This window comes from Apteryx mantelli, chromosome 8, assembly GCF_036417845.1.
Source record: "Apteryx mantelli isolate bAptMan1 chromosome 8, bAptMan1.hap1, whole genome shotgun sequence".
NCBI lineage: Eukaryota > Metazoa > Chordata > Aves > Apterygiformes > Apterygidae > Apteryx > Apteryx mantelli.
In genome coordinates, this window is record NC_089985.1 from 38,869,900 (window position 1) to 38,893,635 (window position 23,736).

At 39.2% G+C, this 23,736-nt stretch overlaps 1 protein-coding gene across 3 annotated transcripts in view; it reads left to right on the top strand.

Annotated features, from left to right (window-relative positions):
• Positions 1–23,736, top strand: part of FGGY (FGGY carbohydrate kinase domain containing) — a 312,847-nt gene that overhangs the window by 261,855 nt on the left and 27,256 nt on the right. For all 3 annotated transcript variants that reach the window (XM_067301318.1, XM_067301319.1, XM_067301320.1), the window contains 6 exons: positions 491–598; positions 3,952–4,013; positions 9,164–9,311; positions 11,010–11,084; positions 14,789–14,909; positions 18,282–18,376. In XM_067301318.1, the coding sequence (XP_067157419.1) occupies positions 491–598; positions 3,952–4,013; positions 9,164–9,311; positions 11,010–11,084; positions 14,789–14,909; positions 18,282–18,376 (609 nt within the window). The remainder of the gene's footprint in view (positions 1–490; positions 599–3,951; positions 4,014–9,163; positions 9,312–11,009; positions 11,085–14,788; positions 14,910–18,281; positions 18,377–23,736) is intronic.

The following is a 23,736-nucleotide window of genomic DNA, read 5'->3' on the forward strand; positions in this document are numbered from 1 at the left end:
AAGTCCCCCGTGAGTGCTGTGCAGAGCACCAGGAACTTGGGGCTCCACCGCAAGTGTGGGGGTTTCAAGCCTTCTGACAGAGCTCAGATCACCTCCTCCAAATGTTCATTTAAATTAAAGTGGGTTTTTTTTGAGGAACAGGGCAGTTTTTCTCTCCATATGAAATACAGCTCCTATCCCTGGAAGTACTTGCTCTTCCACATGGCCAGATCCAGCTGTTCTGTGTGTGCGGCAGGGGAATAAGAAGTTGTGCAACCAGTAGCTGCAGCTGTGTCACGTAATCTAAAAATGATGCAAGCTGGGGGACATATTTCTCCACGTTCTCCGCATGGTAAATCTCCACCTGTACTTCTCCATTCACGCTGGTAACTCCAGTGGAGAAGCAGCAGTTGTTTTCAGCACTGGACTCTGATAGCTGCCAAACATTACTTGTGAAGTACCTAGTTTGACAGGCAGTTTGATTCACTAGAGCTTTCTCTTACTCTTCCAGGTAAGTGAAACACCCATTTTTGTGCCTGGTGTTTGGGGACCTTACTTCTCTGCTATGGTGCCTGGATTTTGGTTGAATGAAGGAGGTCAAAGTGCTACAGGAAAACTGGTAAGTGTTTGGAGACGCAAACAGACTCCAGGAAGGCAGGCCTGACATAACTGCTGTCATTGGGGGTAGCTTCATTTGCAGTTCAACCAGAGCTCTGCCTGAAACATCTTCATAAGATCATAGGAGAAGTCATCCTGTGGAAAGCAATAAACAGTTACTTGTTTGTTATGTCTTGTACAGTCTGTTCCTTTTCATACTGAGAGGGGTTTATAGATGAGGCAGAGCACCAAGGGCATGTCTACCTATTATTATTGTTGTTACTATTTTGCAAGCAAATAGGCATTCTTTCTGTACTTTAGTAGGAGGCTGAGACAGACTTTGAGATATAAAACTGTATGTATACTTTGCAATATATGGAAGAATTGTGCTCATTGGGCATAAATAAGTGAAAGGCATACTGTACACAGAATAGTAAGACATTAGTATGTTATCCTGTCTAGATAGAGCCTGAGTATATTGTCATCTCAGTTATTTCTTTGAGTGCAAAGAGGCTGACTATATTAGATTAATCTATCAATACAAATAAAAAAAGACTGGGTCCTCTAAAGCTGATTTTTCTTACCTACAGTAAGGCACTCAGAACAAAAATGCTTAAATCAAATTTAAAGAAAGAGTAGGTGTATAAAACAGTATTTAGGCAGACTTTAGGTGCTTGGATCCAAAACTGTGATCGAGACCTCAGTGGCTGCTTAATTCTGAAAGCTTCTAAAACTCCCCGCGTATCTCCCTGCTCAGTTTGAATGCAGAGCTGCCCTGCCCTGAGCAGTGGGGTGCCAGGCTCATGCTGAGGTTCAGAACCTACAGGGAGCAGGCCCAGTCCTGTAGGTATCTTCTGTAAGCTCACCAGACAGGCAGGTGGGTTAGGCCTTTCACAAATTGCAGGCATAATTGCTGTCTTACTCAGACATAGCACCACCCACCTTTTTAAAAGCTTAGTGGTTGGAGCGCTTGCCCAGGAAATAGTAGATTTGGGCATCACTGCATTTATGCATTCCATATGAAACAATCACCAAATGAGAAACAGAAATAATCCTGGAACAGGAAGCCCATACACACCCTAACCACGGAGTTATGAATTGGTGCTCCTTCCTGCGCTCTGTCCTTGGCCACGTGAATCTTACGTTCCTGTCTGCTTCAGTGGGACAGTCATCCCTCTTCCTCTCCTGCAGCCTCCACTTCTCATCCCATCTCCGGCCTCTCCTTAGCCTCATGGCTAAAGCACTCTCCCAGCAGGTGGGATGTGTAGCTCTTAAATTCCTTGGGCCAAGGTGGGGCTAGAACCAAAGGGTCCCATTTTATGGGCAGTGGTTACAACCACAAGAAAAAGTTAGTTTCTGCTCGTGATGATAGCACTATAAAAGGAAAATAGAAAATCTTGTGCATTTCTTTGTAAGAACACTTTTGAGAGGAGTAATCCAAAGTGGTTCCACACTTACTAAGCCCTAAAGAAGATGCAGCAGGTCAGTGTTTTCTGTTGGCTGGCTCAGGGTGGTTCCACACTTAACATGTGCTGTAAGAGTCAGGGCATTTCAGAAAGGCAATTAAAAAAAATGCTTTTCAGTAATTACAGATATTTGGATTCCATCCTAGTGCCAGGGAACAAGATGTTCCTGGGTCATTTAAGAAATTGCTGGAAAAATATATGTTCTTGTTAGGACCCATAGCAAAAGTCAGCAATAAATACTATTAGGTATATTAGGGAAGCTGTCTCATTAAAACATTCTAAGAATATTTCATGTGGTCTTCTTGAGGTTATACGTACACAAAACACATGGGGAGCCATAAGAAGAAACAGTGTATGTGCACACTGGTGTGGAGGATAGGTTGCATCCATTATCGTTGTAATTTTAAAGTGGTAGTCATTTTAGGATCCTGCTCTCTCATACTTTTGGTTTTCTGAAAACAAGTGGACATTTGGGGGAATTCTTTTCATTGCTTGGTCTATGCCCAAAAGTGAATTTTTTTCATGAAGTTTGAACAGTCTGTTGAATTCTTTAGAAGCAAAACAGATACACTTCTCCTTAAAAATCTCTAATTAAACTTCTATTGATATGGTTATGAAACAAATCTGTTGGATTTTGAAAATAGGTCCAGACTGAGTACAAATTACTAGTGACTCTGCTTGTTTTGAAAAAGTTTGTTCATTTGTCTGTTAGCTGGGCTTTTGTGTTGAATTTTCAGGAAGAAAGATATTGCATAACAGAGACAAAGGATGGCTTTACATCAACTGTAAAATAAAGAATAGCTGATGGGAGCAGAAAAGAAGTTCTAGGATGCAAGTCACATTTGGCCATTTCTTGAATATAGAATGTTAAATATGTAACTTCGTAAGCGCTGTAATATTTTTGTGTAAAGTGTTTTCACAGCACACATATATATACGATATTTGTTTATAGATTTATTTCTGAATTTATAAGCTCTTCCTATTAATTATTTTCTCAAGAGATTATTTAAGATTGCAAAATTCAGTCCAGAGCTTTGTTTTTAATGCATATACGTGCTTGAGTTTTGTCTTAGATGCAAATCTCAGAGGTAACAAGCATGCATTATGTTTTCTTGCTCTATTAATATGTGCATGCCTTGTTATATAAGTTTTACTACACTGTTAAGGCCCAGACTCACACTGTTAAAAATTAAATACCTAATGTGGCTTGCTGCCAATAGGTGTTGCCAAATATGTTCAATGTTTTTGAGTACCTCTAGTTTTGCCTCTTTATGTTTACTGTCACCTCTGATGGGGTATTAGCAAGAGGCCACAAAAGCTGCTCAATTTGTTTTGTGAATAATGTTGGACCAGCTGATAGGTAAATTTAGTATAGACAGAGTCTATATTGAGCTTTTTTTGTAGCAATAATTGCTTGTCAGGGCAAATATTTTGTTTCCTGCAATGAACATACTGAGCGTTTATTAGAATGACAACACACCTGACATTTTATTTTAACAGTGATACAGAAAGACGTAGGGGTTTGGGCCAGGAAGATGTTCCTGGTAGAATTCCAATGTAGGTATGCATGCAAGAGCATGGGAGGGGTTAGTGGACATACGCTTAGGTATTGTTGGACAGGTAAAAATCATTCTTTCAGCTTACTCTTCTGACTAAGGAGCTGTATGCTTAGCATTTTGCTTATTTTTGGTGTAGCATTGTTTTTTTGTACTATTTTTAAGCCAAATTCTGAATCCAGTAATGTCAGTGGGAGTTTTGTCTTTGGCTTTACTTGGGCAAGGAGTCAACACTTCGTGAGTATTTTAGAAGCTCTCCTGTCTTTTAGAAGTTGTAATGCTGCATTACCCTTTTCTGGGACTGACTTTTTAAGATGTATTCATTCCAATAATGTTGCTTTCCTCTTTTTCAGATAGAGCATGTGGTCCAAGGCCATGTCGCTTTCCCAGAATTACAGGCAAAAGCTAAAGCCAGGTCACTGTTCTTGTTTCTTTATGACATACGTGCCTTATGAATTGATGATATACTGATACACATTCCCAGCCCTGCAGAACTGCACTACAATATCCTTATTCTGGAATGCGGGAATCAACAAACTGAGAGTGAATTTGGTCACCTGGGTTGGAAGTATCTACAAAGGCTTCCCAAGCGATTGCTGAAAGATCAAAGCTTTAAATTCCCCTTAAACATTCACCTCGGGGGTATCTAAGTGGTGATGTTGACTTTCTGCTTGTCAGCTTTTCTTTTGTAGCCAGTCCAGTGTATTTTGTGGTACCCTGCCATCAGCCCTGTTCAGCAGACCTGTGTGCCTTGGACTAATAATGTGTTTTAATTTGGAGATGACACTGTTAAGCTCCAGGGATGATCTATACTAAAAATATATTAATCAATGTATTTGGAACCATCATCTAAATGAAGGGATAGCTACTGTAGGAAAAAGTACTCCTGAGTGGCAGCACAAATAGAACATAGACACCCAGGATAAAGTTTTAGACAAAACTTAAGATGTGGGAGTGAGTTGCAGGTAACTCCAGGCTTCCTTGAGGACTAGGCTGTGTGAGATGCAGAATTTTAGTTTGGTCCACTTTTAAAGTAGATGAAAACTATCCAGGGACTTCTTTCAGATCTGAACTTTCCCAAGCTATTTTGGCTCGGATTCCTTTTAAGATAGTTCACATCACTCCCAGAGAGATCTTAGCCGAACAGTTAGGCACATTGGATGAAAGTATGCTTGTCTTTTTTAATTTCTTTTTTTCCTTGGATTAAGGAAAAACAGCAAACTTGACATTTTATCTTCACTCTGGTCTGAAATGCAAGGGTCACTCCTGACAGATGTATTGAACACATAAAGTTACTTTCCATCCTCTCTGTGACCAGAAAGCTACCTGATTTCTCTGGATGACCTTCTCATGCTTTGCAGTGTCCAGTACCTTATTTGCTTGCTGAGAACTTGACCAAGCGTCCCAGAAATTTATTGGGCTTCTTTCAATATGAAATAGATTCATGCTTCCTAGAATTCTCTATGTGGTTCTTAAAAAAAACAAAAAACAATCCCCCCCCCCCCAAAAAAAAAAATCTCTGTATGCTTGGACTAAGGATTGATCTATACTGTTCGGGGTTTGTTGTTTTTTCTCTTCATTTGGCTTCCAGGCCATTTTTCCAGTTCCTCCATATGAGGCATGAGCCTCACAAAGCTTACAGCAGTGGAAATTGGTTTAGCAGGTAATGCCAAGACAAACCATTTTTTGTGTTGGTAAAGTAAGTATGCAGAAGTGGCCTGCTTGTCTATAGTAGGTCCGATACTGGACTGACCATAACTAATTTCATAGTGCAAAAGGCTTGGATTGTGAAGGAAAGAGGTTCTTAGATATGGAATATCAGGGGTGTAACTTCATGTTACATAGAAGGTATGGGGCCATGACTTTGAACTTGAGGCTTCTGCAGTTAGTAAAACTGTGGAGGATAGTATTGATAAAGAGGATTATGATATTTTATCAAGTTCATTTGCTCAATGTTGTTTTTATAATGTTTTCCAGATACCATTCAGATTTCATTCGCCTAACAAAATGTTTGCATAGCTATAAATTTAGTAAATAAATCTCTTACTAGTTGACCCTATTTTCTCTCTCCCTCTCCTCTTCAAATATTTTTAATGAATTTAACTTGAACCTATAAAAATCAGGAACTTTGCAGTTTGAACTGAATTTTTCTCTTCATTTCTTCATGCTGTGCATACCTGTTATGACATATTAGAGCACAAACTTGGACCTTATTATAGTGACTAGAGCAGCAGCTGTACAAAGTGCAAGGCATTTTTTTTAGTGAACAGTGTTGGCCCAAACTTTGGATTATGTGTTTCCTTAAATTAAGTCAAATACTTAATAAAAGCATGCCCTCTTGTTTTGGGGGATTGTTGATGATGGTAGGTTATTTGCCTGAGAATCTCAGTAGAATTTCAGAGAATCAGTTTTATTATATTCAGTATATTCTTTTTGTGGGTGTAGGAATTTATACCTGTTTTGCAAGTACAAATGGTTACAGAAGGAAAACAAAATGAGAATTCTCTAGTTATGTGCTTAGTTGCATGCTACCTTTCCTTCCCATGCAGGGTGCGACACTGTCAAGAGTTAGGCCGATTTTGTAGTGACAAAGAGCACGTGCCTGTCTGGATCATTTAAAAATGAAAAAAACATCTGAGCTCACAAATCTGTGCCTCTTACTCGCTGCTGTTTTTCACCTACTTCCACCTTCCCAGGCCTATGTTTCCTTCCTCCCTGGCTCCCAGCTTTGCTCATAAGTGAGTTCAGCAACATCACAACAGTCCCTGCTGAACCACTGGTCTCAGAAGCTTCCCTGCGCGCACTCCTGCTCCTCTGCATGTACCAGGGGTAGGAGTTTGCAGGCTGCAGTTACCACGGGTTCAGCTGATTTGTAGTAACCTGTTAGGGCACAAGGCGACTTAGCCGGACTTGCCAGAAACCAGCTCCCACTGACCACGTGTGCTGAAGACTGGCCGGTCTTGTGCAACCCTCCCAATCCTATCCCCACATTCCCATTTCCCTTCTTTTACTGGAAGTGGAGAGGACTGAGTTACATGAGGATCGTCTGGATGGCTGTAAATTTAGCCATTGCTCTAATTGCCATGCTCTGTGGGCAACAAGACCACCTCTTTTCGTACACTTCAGCGAGTCGCAGAAATCACTGTGTAGATAGCATATTTGGTCTTCAGTCTCTATGTTGTGTAGGTCTGACATCTAGCCATCGCTGACGTGGTAAAATCCAAGATACGTAGGCCAGAGTATGAAAGAAAAGAAGGAAATAACACAATCATTTATGCTCTAAGGTTTAAATAGTTACAGTTGCTAGAATCAAAGTTTCTTGTCTTCTGGAGGAAGGAAAGTGTTTTACTGTTTGACATCACGGATTATATGTCCTGTGGCACTTTGTGAAGAGGTATGTGTTAGGACAAAATTTCTTTCCCTTCACTTCTGAATGCCATTTCCCCATCTAAAGAGATAGCTCCTGGAAAACAGCAGTAAAGTGACACACATATATCTGTCAGCTCTTCTGGGATCTTTCAAGCAGTAGATAATAATAGTATTTGTCAGTTTTCTGCACCTGTAGATTTTTGGGGCCTTTTTTTTAGATTGAGAAATCTAAAATATTAAGATTTTTTCCTGAAAGATACCTGCTGGCATCTTGTAAGATTCCTGAACAAATTAAATACCAAATTCTTGTTGCTTTCTGAAACTGTGTCCCTAATACAAACATAACTATGGGCAAAATTGTGTTGATTTATTACTCTCCACTTTCAGCATAATTCCTTTTTAATACCAATAGTTTGCGTTCAGGTCTGCAAGCCAGATCCAGCTGCTACTGATGCCTTTTCACAGGACTGAATGGAAAAGGCTCCAGAGAGCCTGTGGTTTAATACTACATATAGCCCAGGCTTGGTAGGGACTGGAACTGGCAAGTGTTTGAAGGATTTTGCCAATAACCCTCATTTATACATAGAAAAAAAGAAGAAAAAGTATGGAGAAGTGTAATTCTAAGGTTATTTGGGTCTGAAGAGGATTTGGCTGAACTTCAGCTTGTGTTGCACAGTCCTTGTGTTCTGTCAGAGCTGCCCGAACAGTTAAACCCTGCGAATGTGATCGAGCAGCGGGGAGATCAGATAGAAGCTGGGATGGCTGGTAGGCCTCTGGCTGAATGAAGTTTTCCTTCCTTTCTCTTCCCAGACATCAAACCAAGATTTAGACTGGAAATCAATGACTTTGTCATTAGCGAGTAGTGTTTATAATATGGTCTTTAGGGATGTAGAAAAAGGGCCACTATTAGAATGAGGGAAAAAAATGATTGTGACTTCCAAATTATGATAATTCAGGTCCAAGAAGACATATAAAGCCCATTTAAAAGTATGTGAATAATGATGTGAATTAGTTATTTTAATGTCTTCCAAGTGTACTTCATTTTGAATGATATCCTCTGATAGCATACACATGGTAAGGTATAATTGAAAAAACATGCAGCTGAATGGTTGAATGCAAAGTATAAATATACAGCTGCTAGGAGGTCAGAAGTCAAACTAGTAAAGCATATGCCAAATTCCCTTAGGGATCTCATTAGTGCATGATTGAATATACATGTAGAGGCTAAATGAATATCACTGTTTGGGTCTACAGTGGATGAGACAATGGCTAATCAATTGTAATTAGGGTTAGATGCTATTGTTGACCCACATGTCTGGAATTAAGTGCCCCACTCTGAGATTTCCTAGGAGTTGAAAAATATATATGAATCTGTTTATGATGGTATGAGTGTTTGAAAAAAATATTCTGACCATAATTGCAACATTTTTAAACTGGAATGTCACTTAAGTTGTGGCAAGCCAAAGCACTGGAGAGTTCATCATCAGTCCTACGGTTACTGTTGGCCCAGGGAGAAGGCTGTGGGATACTGTGGGGATGGGTGTAGTGTCTGAACTTAGATACAAGCATATTTAGGCCCATGTTCAGCTCCTCCCTAAAAGAGCAGCCACTTGCTTTCTCTCCTCCACCCTTATTGCTGCATTTTAATCATAACACATACTGAAGTAGTTACGGTTTAAAAAAGGAAAGCTGCAAGTCCAGCACTATTGATTAATCGGAGAAATTATTAAACATTGTAATGAAATTTTATTTTCATTTCTCTCTGGAAGCCTCCTTATTCCTCTCTCTGGGCTTTCCTTTCTGTAGCTTTCACTTTCACAGTGTCAGCACCTGCTTTCTGCTAGAGACAAGCATCATCAAACCCCATAATATCAAACAGCTTTGGCTCCACCAGGGACCTGTGGGAGGCAACGCACAAGCTCGAGAGCATCAGCTTCCACGGCCTCCCCTCATCCTGCTGAACTGAGGAGTTTGGGCGCTTTGCTGAATGCAAGCGCCGATAGACGTCCCTGCTAGCCGCCCTCTGCAATGCCATGTGCCGGGCGAGCAGCGGCTCTGTCTTTCTCCCCCTTTGTTTTATATTGGGGATTTGGGATTCTTTGATGGTTCTTTTGCATTTGGTAGTAGAGGTGCAAATGTTTTATGTTTGATGAATAACCTCCCCCACTTTTTTTTCCCAACTTGTTTTTCTTCTAGTTCTCAAAGTATATATACATACTTGAACAGTCACCTGGATCTGATTAAGAAATCTTTGCCTGTGGGTTTCCTCACTGTTGATTTACATGTTTGGCCAGATTTCCATGGTAACAGATCTCCCTTAACAGATCTGACACTAAAGGGCATGGTAAGAAACAGCCTGTCTTTGCAAAAAGGTCAATATGGGGTAAAAAAAAAAAAAGTTTGGAAAGAACTTTTTTTTAATTTTAAACATACTCCTCCTTAGCTATTTAAACTATCCCATAGGGTTTTGGTTTCTTGCTGTATTTTGAAGTGTGCTAATGTTTCAGTAGAAAACCAGAGACCAGGATACTTCAGATATTGCTAGAGCCACATCTATTTTCTAAAAATATGAGGAGGTGCATGTGTCTCCCAGTACCTTTCATAGGAATTACATTTCAGAACACTGAGTAGTAATGTGTGCTGTTGTTGTAAACTCACCTGTCTGCCTAATTTTACATTTTCATTGTGATGAGTTTCAGCACAAAATTGGTTATGCATATCTGGAAAAGGAGTGAAATATTCTGAGGAGAGATTGTTTAATTCAAACAGGTAACTGTTGAGTAAATTTACAGTATTTGAGGTGCTGGGTGGTTAATTTGAAGAGAAACTGAAATGCTCCTGTGCTTGTTATTAGGAATGGGCGTACATTCTCTCATGATTAGAAATAAGCAACCACGGTGCTTCACACATCTCTGCTCAGAGCCGAACCCAATATTATATGTATATTCTGGCTTGTGGTATTAAAAATGCTGCTTCTGGAACTCATAGGGCAATATTGAAGTACTGTGTTCTGTAAAGAAGTTTTCAGAGCATTACAGTCTAGAACCAAAAAGAGCAGCTTTTGGAAGGTCAGCAGGAAACCTCCGCTGGTGCGATTTTCAGCTCATGTTTAAACATTTGGAGGTTTCTCTTCACTGAACGTCATGGTGGCAGATCAGCTAAGCCACAGGCCAGGATGTTACTGCACAGGACCATGACAGAAGAATACCATAATGGTATAATTTAATGGTATCAATGTATCTATCTGGTGATTAGTGCAGAAATGCACTTCAAATTGGCATGTTGTCCTTGGAGCAAATATCTCAAGCTACTTACCAGTACCAAAACCTACTATATTTGGGACTGAGGTAGAAAAGGGTAGTTTTAAGTACTACAACACATTTTCAATCACAGACCAGGGAAACATTACAAAAAAAAAAAAAGTTGATGGCTTGCATATTTTTGGGTCCTAAGTAGAACTGCATTACTTCATGAAAGAAATACTTGCTGCAGTTGAATCAGAATTTCCTTTGGTATGATGACGTTATGCAAATATTGGTAATAGCAGTGCATCTTTCCTGCCAGAGTTATGGCTGCATTCAGGTCTTGCCTATGTTGATATTAATCCAGCATAATTTATGTCAGAGCAAAGGGGGTTAAGATATAGTCCTTAATTATGAATTGTCTTTTGGTGTTAGGGTGCTTGGAAGGGAGGAGGAGGAGAAGGGCTTTTAAAATGTTATTTTTATGTAATACTTTATTCATATTATTACATTAAATACATTCACAAGCAATATCTGAGTCATAAAATAAAACTGTCAGAGATAATCTAGCTCTAATTCCATACAATATGCTGTTTGTTTTATTTCTTTGCAAGGGCAAGAGCAATTTTTGTGGTTCTTCCCCAGATCAGGAATAACATGTTTGACATAACATTATGTGTACATCTCACAAAAATAGGGCTTAGAATTAGCACTTAAACTTGTTACAACAAGAAACCACAGAAAATAACGGAGTTTTACCTTGGCCGGATTTGTACATTTTCTTTTTGATCTTTACACAGGTTGTTGGACTAACGTTGTCTCGGGGTCTGGATGAACTTGCCCTTATCTACTTGGCCACGATTCAAGCCATTGCTGTAAGCCATTTTAAGTGCATAAAAGAATAAATGAATTGTCTCATGTTCTGTGGCAGACCGATCGTTCCCTTCTGCTAAATAGATTTCTAATAATAGATGAATTCACTTAATAGGCTTCTTAAAGGAACAAGATATTGTTTACCCACATTGGTGACTATTCCCTACCGTAAAATAATGGACAAGGGGAAGCCAGAGCGCGGAGAAAATGTCCCCTAAAAAGTTTTCTCTCTGTGACAATTCTGTAAACGGAGCCTTTGCCTCTAGTGCAGATGTGAGGCAAGAGCCTGATGCTGTATGGGTCAGTATTAACATCATGGGCTAGGTAGAGGTTAAGCTGAGAGAGTGGTGGAAAAAAAAAAAGCCTTGGCAGTTGTATGAAGGAACTTGGTCTCCCCTACGATGCCTCAGCTTCAGATTGTTCCTAAAACCATGGATTTCCCCTTGTTGCCTGTTAGATGAGTCAGGACTCTGTACCACAGCAAGTCAGCGTGGGTCTGTGATTCAGCTCCTAACGCTACAAACTGAGCAGAACCCAATCCCATTCCTCCCTTGGTCTTCCTGTTGCAAGGCAAGCTGTTGGCTCGGATATAGCTTTTCCCAACCTGGGGCTGTTTAAAAGTGGACAGAGAGACAGTCTTTATGAAAATGTCATAGATGTTTGCTAATGTGCATAGATGGGTAATTTTATGGGAACACTTGTTCCTGCCCTAGTTTTCTCAGGTGAGAGGCTTTCTGGAACCCAGGATTTCCAGTTCACAAGAAATTCTAATTTGAAATGAAATCTGGGGTCAGAGAGGCTGTTTGAAACCCTGGCGCGCAGTATTTCCAGTGATGCACCCTGTCCCCAGGCATCTGATGACTGACGTTGACACTCCTTTGACATCCTTTTTGTGATTATTAAAAAAAAAAAAAAAAAAAAGTTTTTTGAACTTGAGATGTTTTCAAAAAACATGAACAGTTTGATGAATTGAGACTTTTCCTGACAAAACTCTGTTCAGTTGGAAAACTTCCAAACTGCTCTACTGGTTAAACAACAACTAAAAGTCTTTGCTAGGCTGCGTCAGCCATCTGGGATAGAGGGTGGGCGGCTGCTGTAAATTTACTGTGAGTCGTATGCCTAATGTATTAACCCTCCATCTTCAGCGAATAGTGATAATTTAACCCGAGTCTGGAATTCACTGTTGTCAATTTTGATCCTTTTTAAGATGAATGTAGCTCGGTTATACCTGATGCTTTAGTATAATCCCACAATTTAAATAAGAATGTCTAGGAGAGCTTAAACAACGCCAGCTACTGATACTGTCCCGTGAAAGAAGCTGAAAACAAAACTTTCCAGTATCGAACAGGTGCTCCGTTATTATATTGTGCTAATGAAGTGGAAACATTCTCTGCTGGACGTCCTGGGAAAGTCACCTATTATCTGACTGTATGGTACAACTCAAATTTTATTGTGAACCACAAATGCTGTGTTTAACACTAAATTCAGCATTGGTATGTCTTTTTGATAGTTGATTGTGTTGACCATGAGATACAAGATAAAAATAAAAGACCATACCGTAGCTTTCTTTTTATTGCAAGTTAACAGGAATTCATTTTTCTTAAAACAGCATTGAAACAGTAATTAAAAAGTAGACAGAAATAGACTTGTTTTTGACCTGATATGTTTACTAAATGCTAGTGTGATACCCAGAATATTTAATTTTCCTCCCTTATCCTGACACTCCAATTTTAGCTTCGCTTTTGTTGAAGGAAATACTTCTTGTTCAGGACAGCCCCAATCCTGTACCATTAGTTGTCTTCAATGGATGCAATGTAGACTTTAAACCTAACTGAAAACCTCGTAAAAAGTGTAGGCCTGCCCACAGAATGTTAATCTCTAGTTTTCTTTTCAGCAGGAGACTCTTTTTTCTTTTTATATAAAATTTGCATTTGAAGACCCTCAATTTGCATTTTCTCCAATCCAGGATTAAATTAGTTCCCCCCCACCCACAGTGAAATAAGTCTAGCTTTAATTTAAATTTCTGTGTGAATACAATTTTCCAGGCAGGTAAACACAAAATAGTTTTCACAGCATGTTCTTTCTCAGGGTCTTAGGAGTGTGTATGTTGTGCGAGAAGTTGTTAATAAATTTGAATTTCAGAAATAATGAAAGAGAATATCCTTTTAGCTATTCAGTGCAAAATGTGATGCAGCAGTTAAAACTGAGGAGAACATGATCAGAGATATAATTGTGGCCGTCAGGCCAGTTCTGAGGAGACAGTCTCTTTTTAGAGCAGTTTATTTTTCCATAATTAATATTGTGGCTGTGTCATTTGGAAATTAGCCCTCTGTGTCAATAGGGAAGTGATGGATTTAGTCAGCTGGTGTTGCGGCTGCTAGAGTTCCTCATAACCACTTGCCTTAAAACCAAAATACATTTGAAGGCCTATCCAGAGTTGTGCCAGTCATTCATAATAAACATCTCAAGTCTGATGAAACTCTGCTAGTTTCAATTTTCAGTAGTTTTATTTGAAGAGGGGTTTATTGCAGGTTGGAGACCTCTTAATGAACTCGGAGCCTAAGATAAAGAAAACTTAAACGATGGTTTGTGAAAACTTTGACCAGATGGTGTTTTGGGGGGCATTTACATAAAAAACAGTCAGCTTGGGCAAGATTTTGGCTTAAATTTGGCAGATAGTCAAGTTTGAGCTTCCAAGTGAAGTCCCGGGAATATAAAGAGCTGACAATTTGGGGGATAAATGGTTTGTCGAAGGAACTGACAAGGAGGGAAGGGGTTGACTTCAGTGAATAGGTGGAGGCAAGCAAAGCAAACAGAAAGAGAAAGGATTTCTTAGAAGTGGCAGAGTATTTGCTTTCATCAGTTACCGAATGGAACACTGAACTTTTCTAATTTGACTTTATCAAAGTGTAGACTTTAAAAAAGAGTTTTTAAAAATGCCTGTGTTTTAGATAGGTTTCAATTCATCCAGGCATGAAATGGAGCATTTTATTTTGAACTGTATGAGGCAAAAGCCGTGAGTTAAGCCAATAGAAAATTCTTCAGATTTTCCTTTTTGCTGAAAAGAAAATATATAGCTTTCATTTGATTCTCTTTTGTTGTTCTGTTTTGCTATTTGGCTCCAGAATTGAAATCTCCATACTGAGAGTGATTTTCAGATGCTGTCGTACAAAGCGGCTAGGAGTTTTTGATGGGGATGTCTTTGCCACGTAGGGCTTAGTTCTGGGAATGTTTTCTGTACTCTGCAGCTCTTGGTCACGAAAAGCTGCTTATCACTGCCCCCAGTTTTTCCCGACACCCATTTCTGTGTATATACCCATTTTCCTGATACCCGTTTCTCATAAGCGCTGTCTCTGGCTGTGCAGGTCCCTGGGAGCTCTGTGTTCCTGTGTGCTGGTTGCTACCTGCTCTCTCCTGCAGCCAGCCCCAGGAGGTGTCTTGCAGTCTGCTGTGCTTCTCTACTTCCCAGTTCTTTGCGCCATCCGTCTAATTTTTCGTGTTCTTAATTACAGTGGCTGTTACTGGCTAGAAGCTAAGCAGAGGCCCTACCCCTGCAGGCCCATTCCCAGCCATCAGGTTACTGTTAGGGGCAGTTATATCTATGCATTTCTATCATTCTTTTAAGCACATTATTCCTTAAGTTCTTTGCCTGTGTCTGCTCTCCTGTGCTCATCTGTTGTTTTTTTTCCCCCTGCCCTTTTTGAAGTTAGGAACGAGACATATTTTGGAAACTATGCAGGCTGCAGGGCATCGTATCAACACGCTGTTTCTCTGTGGTGGGCTGAGCAAGAACCCCCTCTTTGTGCAGATGCACGCTGACATTACTGGTAAGTTAGAGGAAGTGGGGGGAAAGGAGTGTGAACTACGTTATTATTTTAGGTGGCTAAATACTTTGTCTTCAGAAAAATAAATGCTTTCTTTATATAGAACTGTATTTTGCTGCTTGGCCAAAAATTGTATGATGAAATGTTGCTTCCTGGAAGACTGGGTTTCCTGAAATTTAAAGACATTTGAATAACACAGAGACGTGGTGCGAACAAAGCTCCATAATTTGTATTGTTAGAAAACAGACTTCCTAGAGAAACATTGAACATGATATCCAATCTGTAGATCTTACCCTTAAAGGTTTTTCTAAGAAGGTGCAATGGAATTAATATGAAAATTTTGAATGGAACTACTGTGTATACACACATGCTTTTCACTGTCAGTTTTTTAAAAAAAAATTCTAAACTTTCTATAGAAATGATTCCATTAGTGCGATTACAAGAAGATAAAACAGACAAGAATAATACACAGTACATTTTGTGAGCATGTTTCACATAAGACGTGTTGTATTTCTTCCAAAACCTCTATTAGCTTCGCCCTGTTTGAATTCTGTGGGACTTCTCCTGACGCTTCTTGCTCACAGTGGACATTTTATCAACTATATAGAACCTTTTTCTCAGGATTGCTTCAGTGTTTGTATCATTAAAATGATTTAGGGCACAGTTTGTGAATCCTTGCTCCTGCATGGAGTTGCATTTGATTTTTGTAGAATTCCTGATGGATGGAAAGGCCTGTATGTATGGTACTTTACAGGAAGAGGTCTCAGGCTTGCACAATATTTTTAAACTCCCTTTAACCTGCCTGCATTGGATATCTTAGCACACCTGCAAGTCCGTTCAATATGCCTCAAAAAACATGGAAAAAATAGCAAAATTGAGTTTAAAGGACTTCAGCGAAAGTTTGAATGATGTATATTTTGGGTATATTTCAACTTAAGACCAGTTGAACTGTCATGAATGAAGTTAAGGCTCAGATTTGGGGCATTTGGTATGAAGATCTGACTTGCCCTAACATCAGACCATACTTCATAACCTTGAATCAGGAAGGAAGATGAAAATACGCTTTTTGTAATTACCTGAAGAAAAAACAGAAATGGAGAAGCAAATAGCATAATAGCCATTGACCTAAAATTCACTAAATACATTGTTGTCAGAGTAGCACTTTCTTTTTATGAAAAATGTTGTTGTCAAGTGCACACCTTTCCTTGTATAACTCAGATGTTTTAGGTGAATTTCAGCTGCATGTAGAGTTGTGATGGTGGCTCATGATGTTTAAAATAAAAGATCTGTGAAGAGGTATTCTGATTAAAATGTAATCAGGAGTCCTTTGACTGTAACTAATGGCCAAGTACAATTCAGTATGAAAAGGTCTTTTTGCAGCCTGTAGTTCTCCCCCATTTGTACAATCAGTGACTGACAAGGGATGTCAGAGTTCATCTAACTGAAATGCTCTTGGTTGTGTTGAGCTCATTAGAGCCTATCAGATAAAATAACTGACATTCCAGGATCAATCCCCCATTCTTTCACGAAAAGAAAAAATCTGAATATATTATTGTTAGCTGGAAATGCCCATGACTCAGTCATGCAGACGTCCAATAGATAATTTTGCAGGCCACTTAGAAAGTGTCTTGATTGTGGTGTTTGCCTGGTAAGAATCCTCTATGTGTTCTGATGATGCGGGAAATGGGCAGTGAATTCTAGAGCATGCTGAAAATTGTCTAGTGCTTCAAAGCCTGGCAAACACCCCAGGTAGCTGTAAGCTTTAGTTTTAGATTATCTACCTGTGTTCGAAGCTGACCCAATTCCTGAGCTGTGGGTCCATCGTAAGAGGAGGAATGCTGAGGTGACTGATCCTACACCAGTATTTTTAAGATGGACTCATTTGGTCTCAGTTCAGAGCAGTTTAAGGGATGGTGTAACTACACCAGTTTTGCTTTGCTGTTAGTAGTCGTTCCAGCAATCAAACAGCAAGCCCTCACTGCATCCACCTTCTTTCCCTGACATTCTGTCTGTGCTAACTAGAGGGAGAAGTGGCAAAAAGGCCGCTGTGACAGCTCTGTGTTGCTGAAAACTGATGGCAAGCAGCTTTACGCTGGTGGAACAGCGCAAAGTTGGCATAAGGTGCCTGGATGCCTGGGATGCTAGGTGAATCTGCTTTGTATTAATAACTGTTTCTTGTAATAATTGTTTCTTGTATTAATAACTTTATTCCCCATTTTGAAAAGTGTCTGTTTGTCTTTTCTGAGGGAAAGGCTCTCTAGGAGAAGTTCGTGGCTCGCTGGTCTCAGTGAGAGATCCTCTTCCAAATTTCAGCTCTTTCTAATTGTACAGTTGGCTCTGAGGAGCAGTGCTTCTTTTTTGAGTGATATCGTTGGGACTATTCACAGAAGGAAGTCCATCTCCCAGCAATGTGTTTGCATTCTCAGTCATCGAATGAAATTATCTCAGTAATGGAAATGTGCACACATGCCAAATACTGTAGGAATATTAAATTCTTTGGCTTAGTGACGGTGAACATCTAATGTGTAGCTAGAAAAGTAGTTAGACTGATGCTATTATTTTAGTTTTTTTAAGGAGAATTAAGAAAGCAGGTGACTTTTATTTGTTTATTCTCTTTTTCCTGCTGTTTTTACAGTAAAATACAGATCTTAGAAAATTTTTTGTGAACTGAGGGAAAGTATGTTCATGATACTACCCATGGTAATGAAACTTAATTTGTGTAGAAAGCAGTTAGTATTTTAATTCTCCTTCAAAATATATAGTGAGTTTGTTTGTTTTTCTGGGATTTTAATCTCCTTTTCATGTGTCTTGTGAAATTTGGAAGACAAGACTTCTATGATTTAATGCATAGCTTATGAAAGCTTACTGCTCATATTTTTATGTCTTCCAGCAAAAACAGACTGACTTTGTTGATTATATATTTAAAAAACAAACTCAAAACAAACTCTTTTCTATGCATTACAAAAGAAACAAAAAGGTTACCACCCTATTTTCCCCTCCAGGTCACCTTTCAATAGGTGGTGGGTTTGTAGGGTGTGGGTAACAGGTTTATACCAGGCTGTTTGAGATAAGTAGCTGTTGTCAAAGATCTGGGGGGGTTGTTCTTTGTACGTTTTCTGTTCTGCCTGAATATTTTGCTGAAATTATTTTATTTAAATTCTGCATTTTTCTTGAAGCCTGGAACCACAGAGCAGAGATATTTGCAGTAGTCTACAATAGAAGTGTAGCTCCGAGTGGAGTTGTGAACTTGGTTTCCAAGTCAAGTCCTTTTTCCTTTCTTTTTTCTTTGTATTTTTTTGCTTTAATTATTTAGTCTGCTGTTAGTGCTGCACTGCTTCGTTCTTCCTAACAGAGGCATGGCTTTTTCTTCTATAGGCAAGCCTGTTGTCCTGTCCAAAGAAGTGGAGTCTGTTTTGGTGGGTGCTGCTATTCTTGGAGCTTGTGCTTCTGGGGATTTTGCATCTATACAGGTATGCAGTACCTGGATTTCTTTCTGTTTTATAACCTTTTACACTTTGCGGTTTGGCACCATGCACAGACTTTAATTTAAATGGAAAAGTTGGTACCTTCTGCACAGCCAGACAAGTGCCAGCATCACATGCATCATTTCCTCTCCACCCCCTTTTTAACTCCATATGTTACCTAGGTGTATTGAAGATTTATTTGTGATGGTGGGGACATGCAAGTGTAAGCTGCTGTCTGTGAAATTAGGCTATGTAATTTTACAGGCAAACAAGGGAGTTTGGGAAGGTCTTGATAAGAAGGTCAGACTTTCATCTCAGTTATAATATTTATACTACTTTGATTCCTTCGAACTGAGGAATCTTAGACATAAGAAACAACATAGTAATATTTACGCAGTAAAAAAATGACACACTTATAGCTCTTGTTTGGCCCACAGTGAATGTAGAGTTAGTAATGAGGATAGAACTTAATGCTTATTCTTGTTATTTTAATCCATTAACAATTCTAAAAGTAGCGGTAAGGCTTTTATCTTCAGTGGATCAGCCAGAGCATGACTTAGTTGCATTTATGTAAGCAACAGTAATACACAGAGAACTGAAGAAGGGCTTATATGCCCCAGATCTTATCTATTTTCCCACCTGTCAATTCGGCTAATAAAAGGCATTTCTTCTCCTCATGTTACGCATAAGAACTAAACACTACATTGCAATCCATTTATACAAAATCATTTTTCAAGACGGTCTCTAGATGCATTTTTCTCTCTAACATCAGGCACAGATTTTTGTAGATGAAATTTTGAACTAAAACTTAACTGAATGTACTTTCTGAATAATGGGTGATCTTCTCAGCCTGGTTAAATTGATGCAATACCATGGGAATCAATAAACAGATGAACATCAATTGAGCAATTGGCGCATGTTTGGAATTTTTCCAAATGTGAAAGGGAATTTGAATGTTCTGCAAAGCAATATAGATTAGCAGGAAGAGTAGTTTTCTTTCATTGGAATTGTTCCATTAAAACTATTCCCATTGCAACAAACATTGTACAATGTAATGTCTCTGCATTTAATAATTATAGTGCTTGTAACTAAAACTTGATCTTTTTGATGAATGTAATTGATTTCAGTAGCAGCTTTTGGTTACAGGACTTCAGGTTTAATTCCTACTCCTCTGTTAATCTTTTGCGTATCTTCTGCCTGCAAATACACAGATATTTTGTTCCAAGTTTAAGATTTTTTGCACTATAATGCAGTAAGTGAGCACCTCAGAACTGTTTTTATTAAGTCTGTCCTTATAACGCTTATAAAAATCTAATGCTGCAGAATTTTATCTAATGTGTTTTTATATTATTTTGGTATGTTCATTTACATTTATGTTTTATCCCTACCCTTCTATACCAAAATATTTCAGAAGCATATCCAAGAATGTCAGAACAGATATATATTTTGCACCTATGTACATACATATCGGTCAGCATAGCATGCTCCTTCGGAAATCTTTTTCAGTGAAACTAGATCCTTTGAGCCAGTTGTGTCAGAGATTTTTTAATTTAAAGAGTGTTTGCTCTTTTACTGTTGTGATGTGTCAGGAGGTTCCTACCTCCTGGCTTATAGGAATGTTTTGTGGCTTGTCATAAGTACAGTGTAGGCTCTATGGATCTTCCTGGGCTAAACTTTATTAATTGCTTACCCGTGACTGCTGGGAACAGGACTTGAGGACTCGTTATGCTCCCTTCCCATCTTTGCTTCAACCAGAGAGGTTAATATAAGTACACAAAGAAAAAGAATAAATATAAATTTGAATCCAGTGCCTCAGCACTGCGTATGGAGTCTGATTTCCCAAATGCAGCCTCTGCCTTTTTCAGTTCTTCAGCAGCTACCTGTGGAAGGCCTGACCCAGGGTTTGTGCTAGTCAGCAGGAATGTTTCCCTTCATTTCACTGAGTTACAGATCAAGCCCATATACTTCCTTGGAGTATCTCTGCAAAAGAAAAGGGGAAACTAGTTTGAAGACTATTATATTATAAATGTCACTGGGCATTTGTACCATGTTCCATTCTATCATACTGGCTGTGGTGGTCACTGGGAGCTGGGTGAGGCCCGGAATCCGATCCTGGATACTAGAACATTTCTGCAGTGGGAAGGAACCACTCACTAGAGGTTTTGACTTAGTAGAAGATTGTTGTTAAAGAGGTGCCACCTATGGCAATACCACTTGTATCAGGCAGCAAACCATTAGATTCTGTAAAAATATTTTTAAAAGAAGTCAGATCAAGAAAAAAGAAACTCTATAGGTGTCTTTTGGGAGGGAGGGAAGAAAATATATATCTTGCACTGCAGTTCAATAGAGCTCTCTTACATTTATTTTTCTAACAAATCTTCCAAAACAGATATTTCTTAGAGATGCTGCTGCAAAAATTCAGTATCATTGCAGTCTTTGCAAGTAATAGAAGTTACTATCTGTTCTCCAGTAGATGGTTTGTGCTTATTTAATGTGCCTTTCAAAGGTCTTTGCTCAGTCTAACAGCAAAGGAGAAAATTGTGTTTTTTATACCAATAACCTCATAGCTCTGTTTATTTGAAGAGGGATCTTTATTGTATTTGTCCCAGTGATTTTGGTCACATTTCTCAGAATGATTTTTGGGTATTTCCACTTCTCAATGTCAAATCAAAATGCTTAAAAGCTATATGGTTTTCATGGGTTGGCCATTCTCCATTTTCTGGAACTCAGACCTCTTTAGGGAAGCTCAAAAACAGCACCCAAAACCAAGATCCTTCAAAATCACCTCGGATGATCTTAGTGCAGCTCTAACATGCTCTGCTAACAGAAATACCGGCTGTTAAAAAGACATGTAAAATCCAATAGTGATAAGCAATAGTACTAGTGCTGCCAAGCTTCTGCCCAGGAATCCCATACAGAAATGTGTGCATGTGTGCAGTGAGGCTGATGCTTCCGGGAGCTGGTGAGCCTGTTGAGCAGGGCTGTTCTTGTATCTGTGCAGTAAATCAGATGCTTTAGGGATATAATGTACAGGAAGTGTTACAGTTGACTTGCCCGTGCTGTTGGTGTTGGGGTTTTTTGGGCATAGGGCAACCAAGTCAGAGCCGCAGCTCCAGCAGTCTACTGTTCACTCAGAAAAATTTGGGCACCCAGAGAAGATCCTCAAAATCTGTCAGGGCTTCTCAGTAGGGAAAAAAGATGAGTCATCTAGGGAAGACCCAAAGATATGTTAACCTTGCACAGTAATTAGAGTTAGAGGCTATTTAGATTAACAGTTGGGAAATGCGTTGGAACTGGCTGGTGTTTCCTTAAGGATGATGCGTCTGAATGTGCCGTTACTCCCATACTTCTGTACTATGGCGATCCTTAATCCTGTGGCATCCCAACACTGGGATCTGGAACTGGGGTATAGTGTGCTTCAGAGACAGATGCACTGGAGGATCATTGCTCCACAGGACAGGGAGCTGACTTACCTACATACCACTGCATGATGAACCTGATCAAAGTACATGTGAAACAACAGGATCCTCACTCTTCACTTTCTTGGGCAATTGGTCATAATGCCTGGAACAGTAAAGAGCTTTTCCTGTATCCTTTCATATCCCTAAATAAGTTTCTTCTCACAAAGAACCGAGCTCTAGCCTACCTCCTGTTTCCTTTCCCTTTATATATATGTTGTACAGCAGTGGCTGTTTGCAGGATGCAATATTTTCTTCTTAATTCTCATATCTTTTTATTCTTATTTTAAATGATTTGCCAAGTAAGGGAGACTTGCATGATCTTTGTTGACCACATCTGTATTAGTAACAAAATTTTCAGTATCCTGAACTTTGCAAATAAATGTTGGAAATGCAGGTTACTGCAGTATTTGTAACCATGCAGGTTAATTTGCTAGATTCTAGTGTGTTTTTAAAAGCTTCAAGCCGCTTGAAACTGCAATTTCATCTTTAGGTAATTCTACCGTGGAAAGATTTATAACCTCCATCTCTCATGCCTGGTCACCATATGTTGTTCCTTCAAAGAATGTTGACTTCCCTATTTTCCTCTTCATTTACCCTCTCTGCATTTTTCTTCTCTGTGGTAAAAGAGAATTAAAACAATTGGTCTATCCAGAAAGAAAAAAAGGATGTGCAGTGAGATGAGAATTATTTCCCATTTCATCTTTCGGTTATTTAATCTCTAGAATCTCCTGAGAGGGGAGAAAATCTGAATTTCTTCTTGCAATTTGGTTTATCTTTCATTTGTCCCTTCTACACCTTTTCATTTTAGTGGGTTGTTATGTCCTGATGTTGTACCTATGAACTGTAACAGTGCCTAACCTGGGCCAGCACTGACACAGAAGACAGTGCACTGTAAAGTTGCATGACATGAGGATTTTGAAATATATACCATATTTGGGGGTTTGGGATATTTGAAATATATACTGCATTCAGTGGAATAACCTTAACATTACTGATTTAAATGGGTCAATTTATTGGTTCTAGCCATTTCTTTCTTGCTGAGCAGCAGGATCCTGGTCTTCTATGTGATTGTTTCTGTAGTAAAAATATAGTTTCCGGTTTAGCAAGCCAGCAATTCCTTCTCAGTAAAAATGTTCAATAAATAAATGTCAAAGTTTCCAGTATATCCTCATTACTCTGCTTCACTTGTATGTAATTGAAAATGGGAAGAAGGTGCTGTTTGATTTGGCAGCCATCCAGCTCTTTTTTTTTTTTGGGGGGGGGGGGAACCTACTCTTTGGGATAAAGTTGTACGCTAGGGAACAGGATTATTGCCTTATAAAATTCTGCAGCCCACTGACTATTCCTTAATTGCATATTAAAACCATTAATAAGATTACCTGTATGAAATCAAATTACCAGATTTATCTTGGATTTGGTTATCTTCAAGTGGGACAGTATTACTGGCCAATATGGAAGAGAAGAGTCTTCATATGGTTTGTTAGAATACATTTTACTAGTAGCTTTCTGTAGTCAACTTCCTGCAATGATTTTGGGTATAAAACATCGACAACCAGTTGGACTGGTTTTCTTTCCTTCTTGGAGTCCTTCCGTAGGACCTCATCTTACACTGACACTGTTTTCAGCCTCATGAACATTTTGATAGTCCTTAGCAGAACAGTGAGTGTTACCAACAAAGAAATAATGAGTACCAAAAAGTAGGTAGCTGTGGTGATGGTGGTGTCCTGTTATGTGGAGTGGCTTAGATGTACAACAGCGTGTGTATTTAGCAACAGGTATGGATGTGTATCAACAGCCCAATCTGTGATGTGCATCTTTGTGAGTGTTTAGTTGTGTGTGCAGTATAGTGTGTGGGTGTGTGATGGTTTGTGTCTCTACCTCTTTCCCCCTTGTTCCCCATCAGTT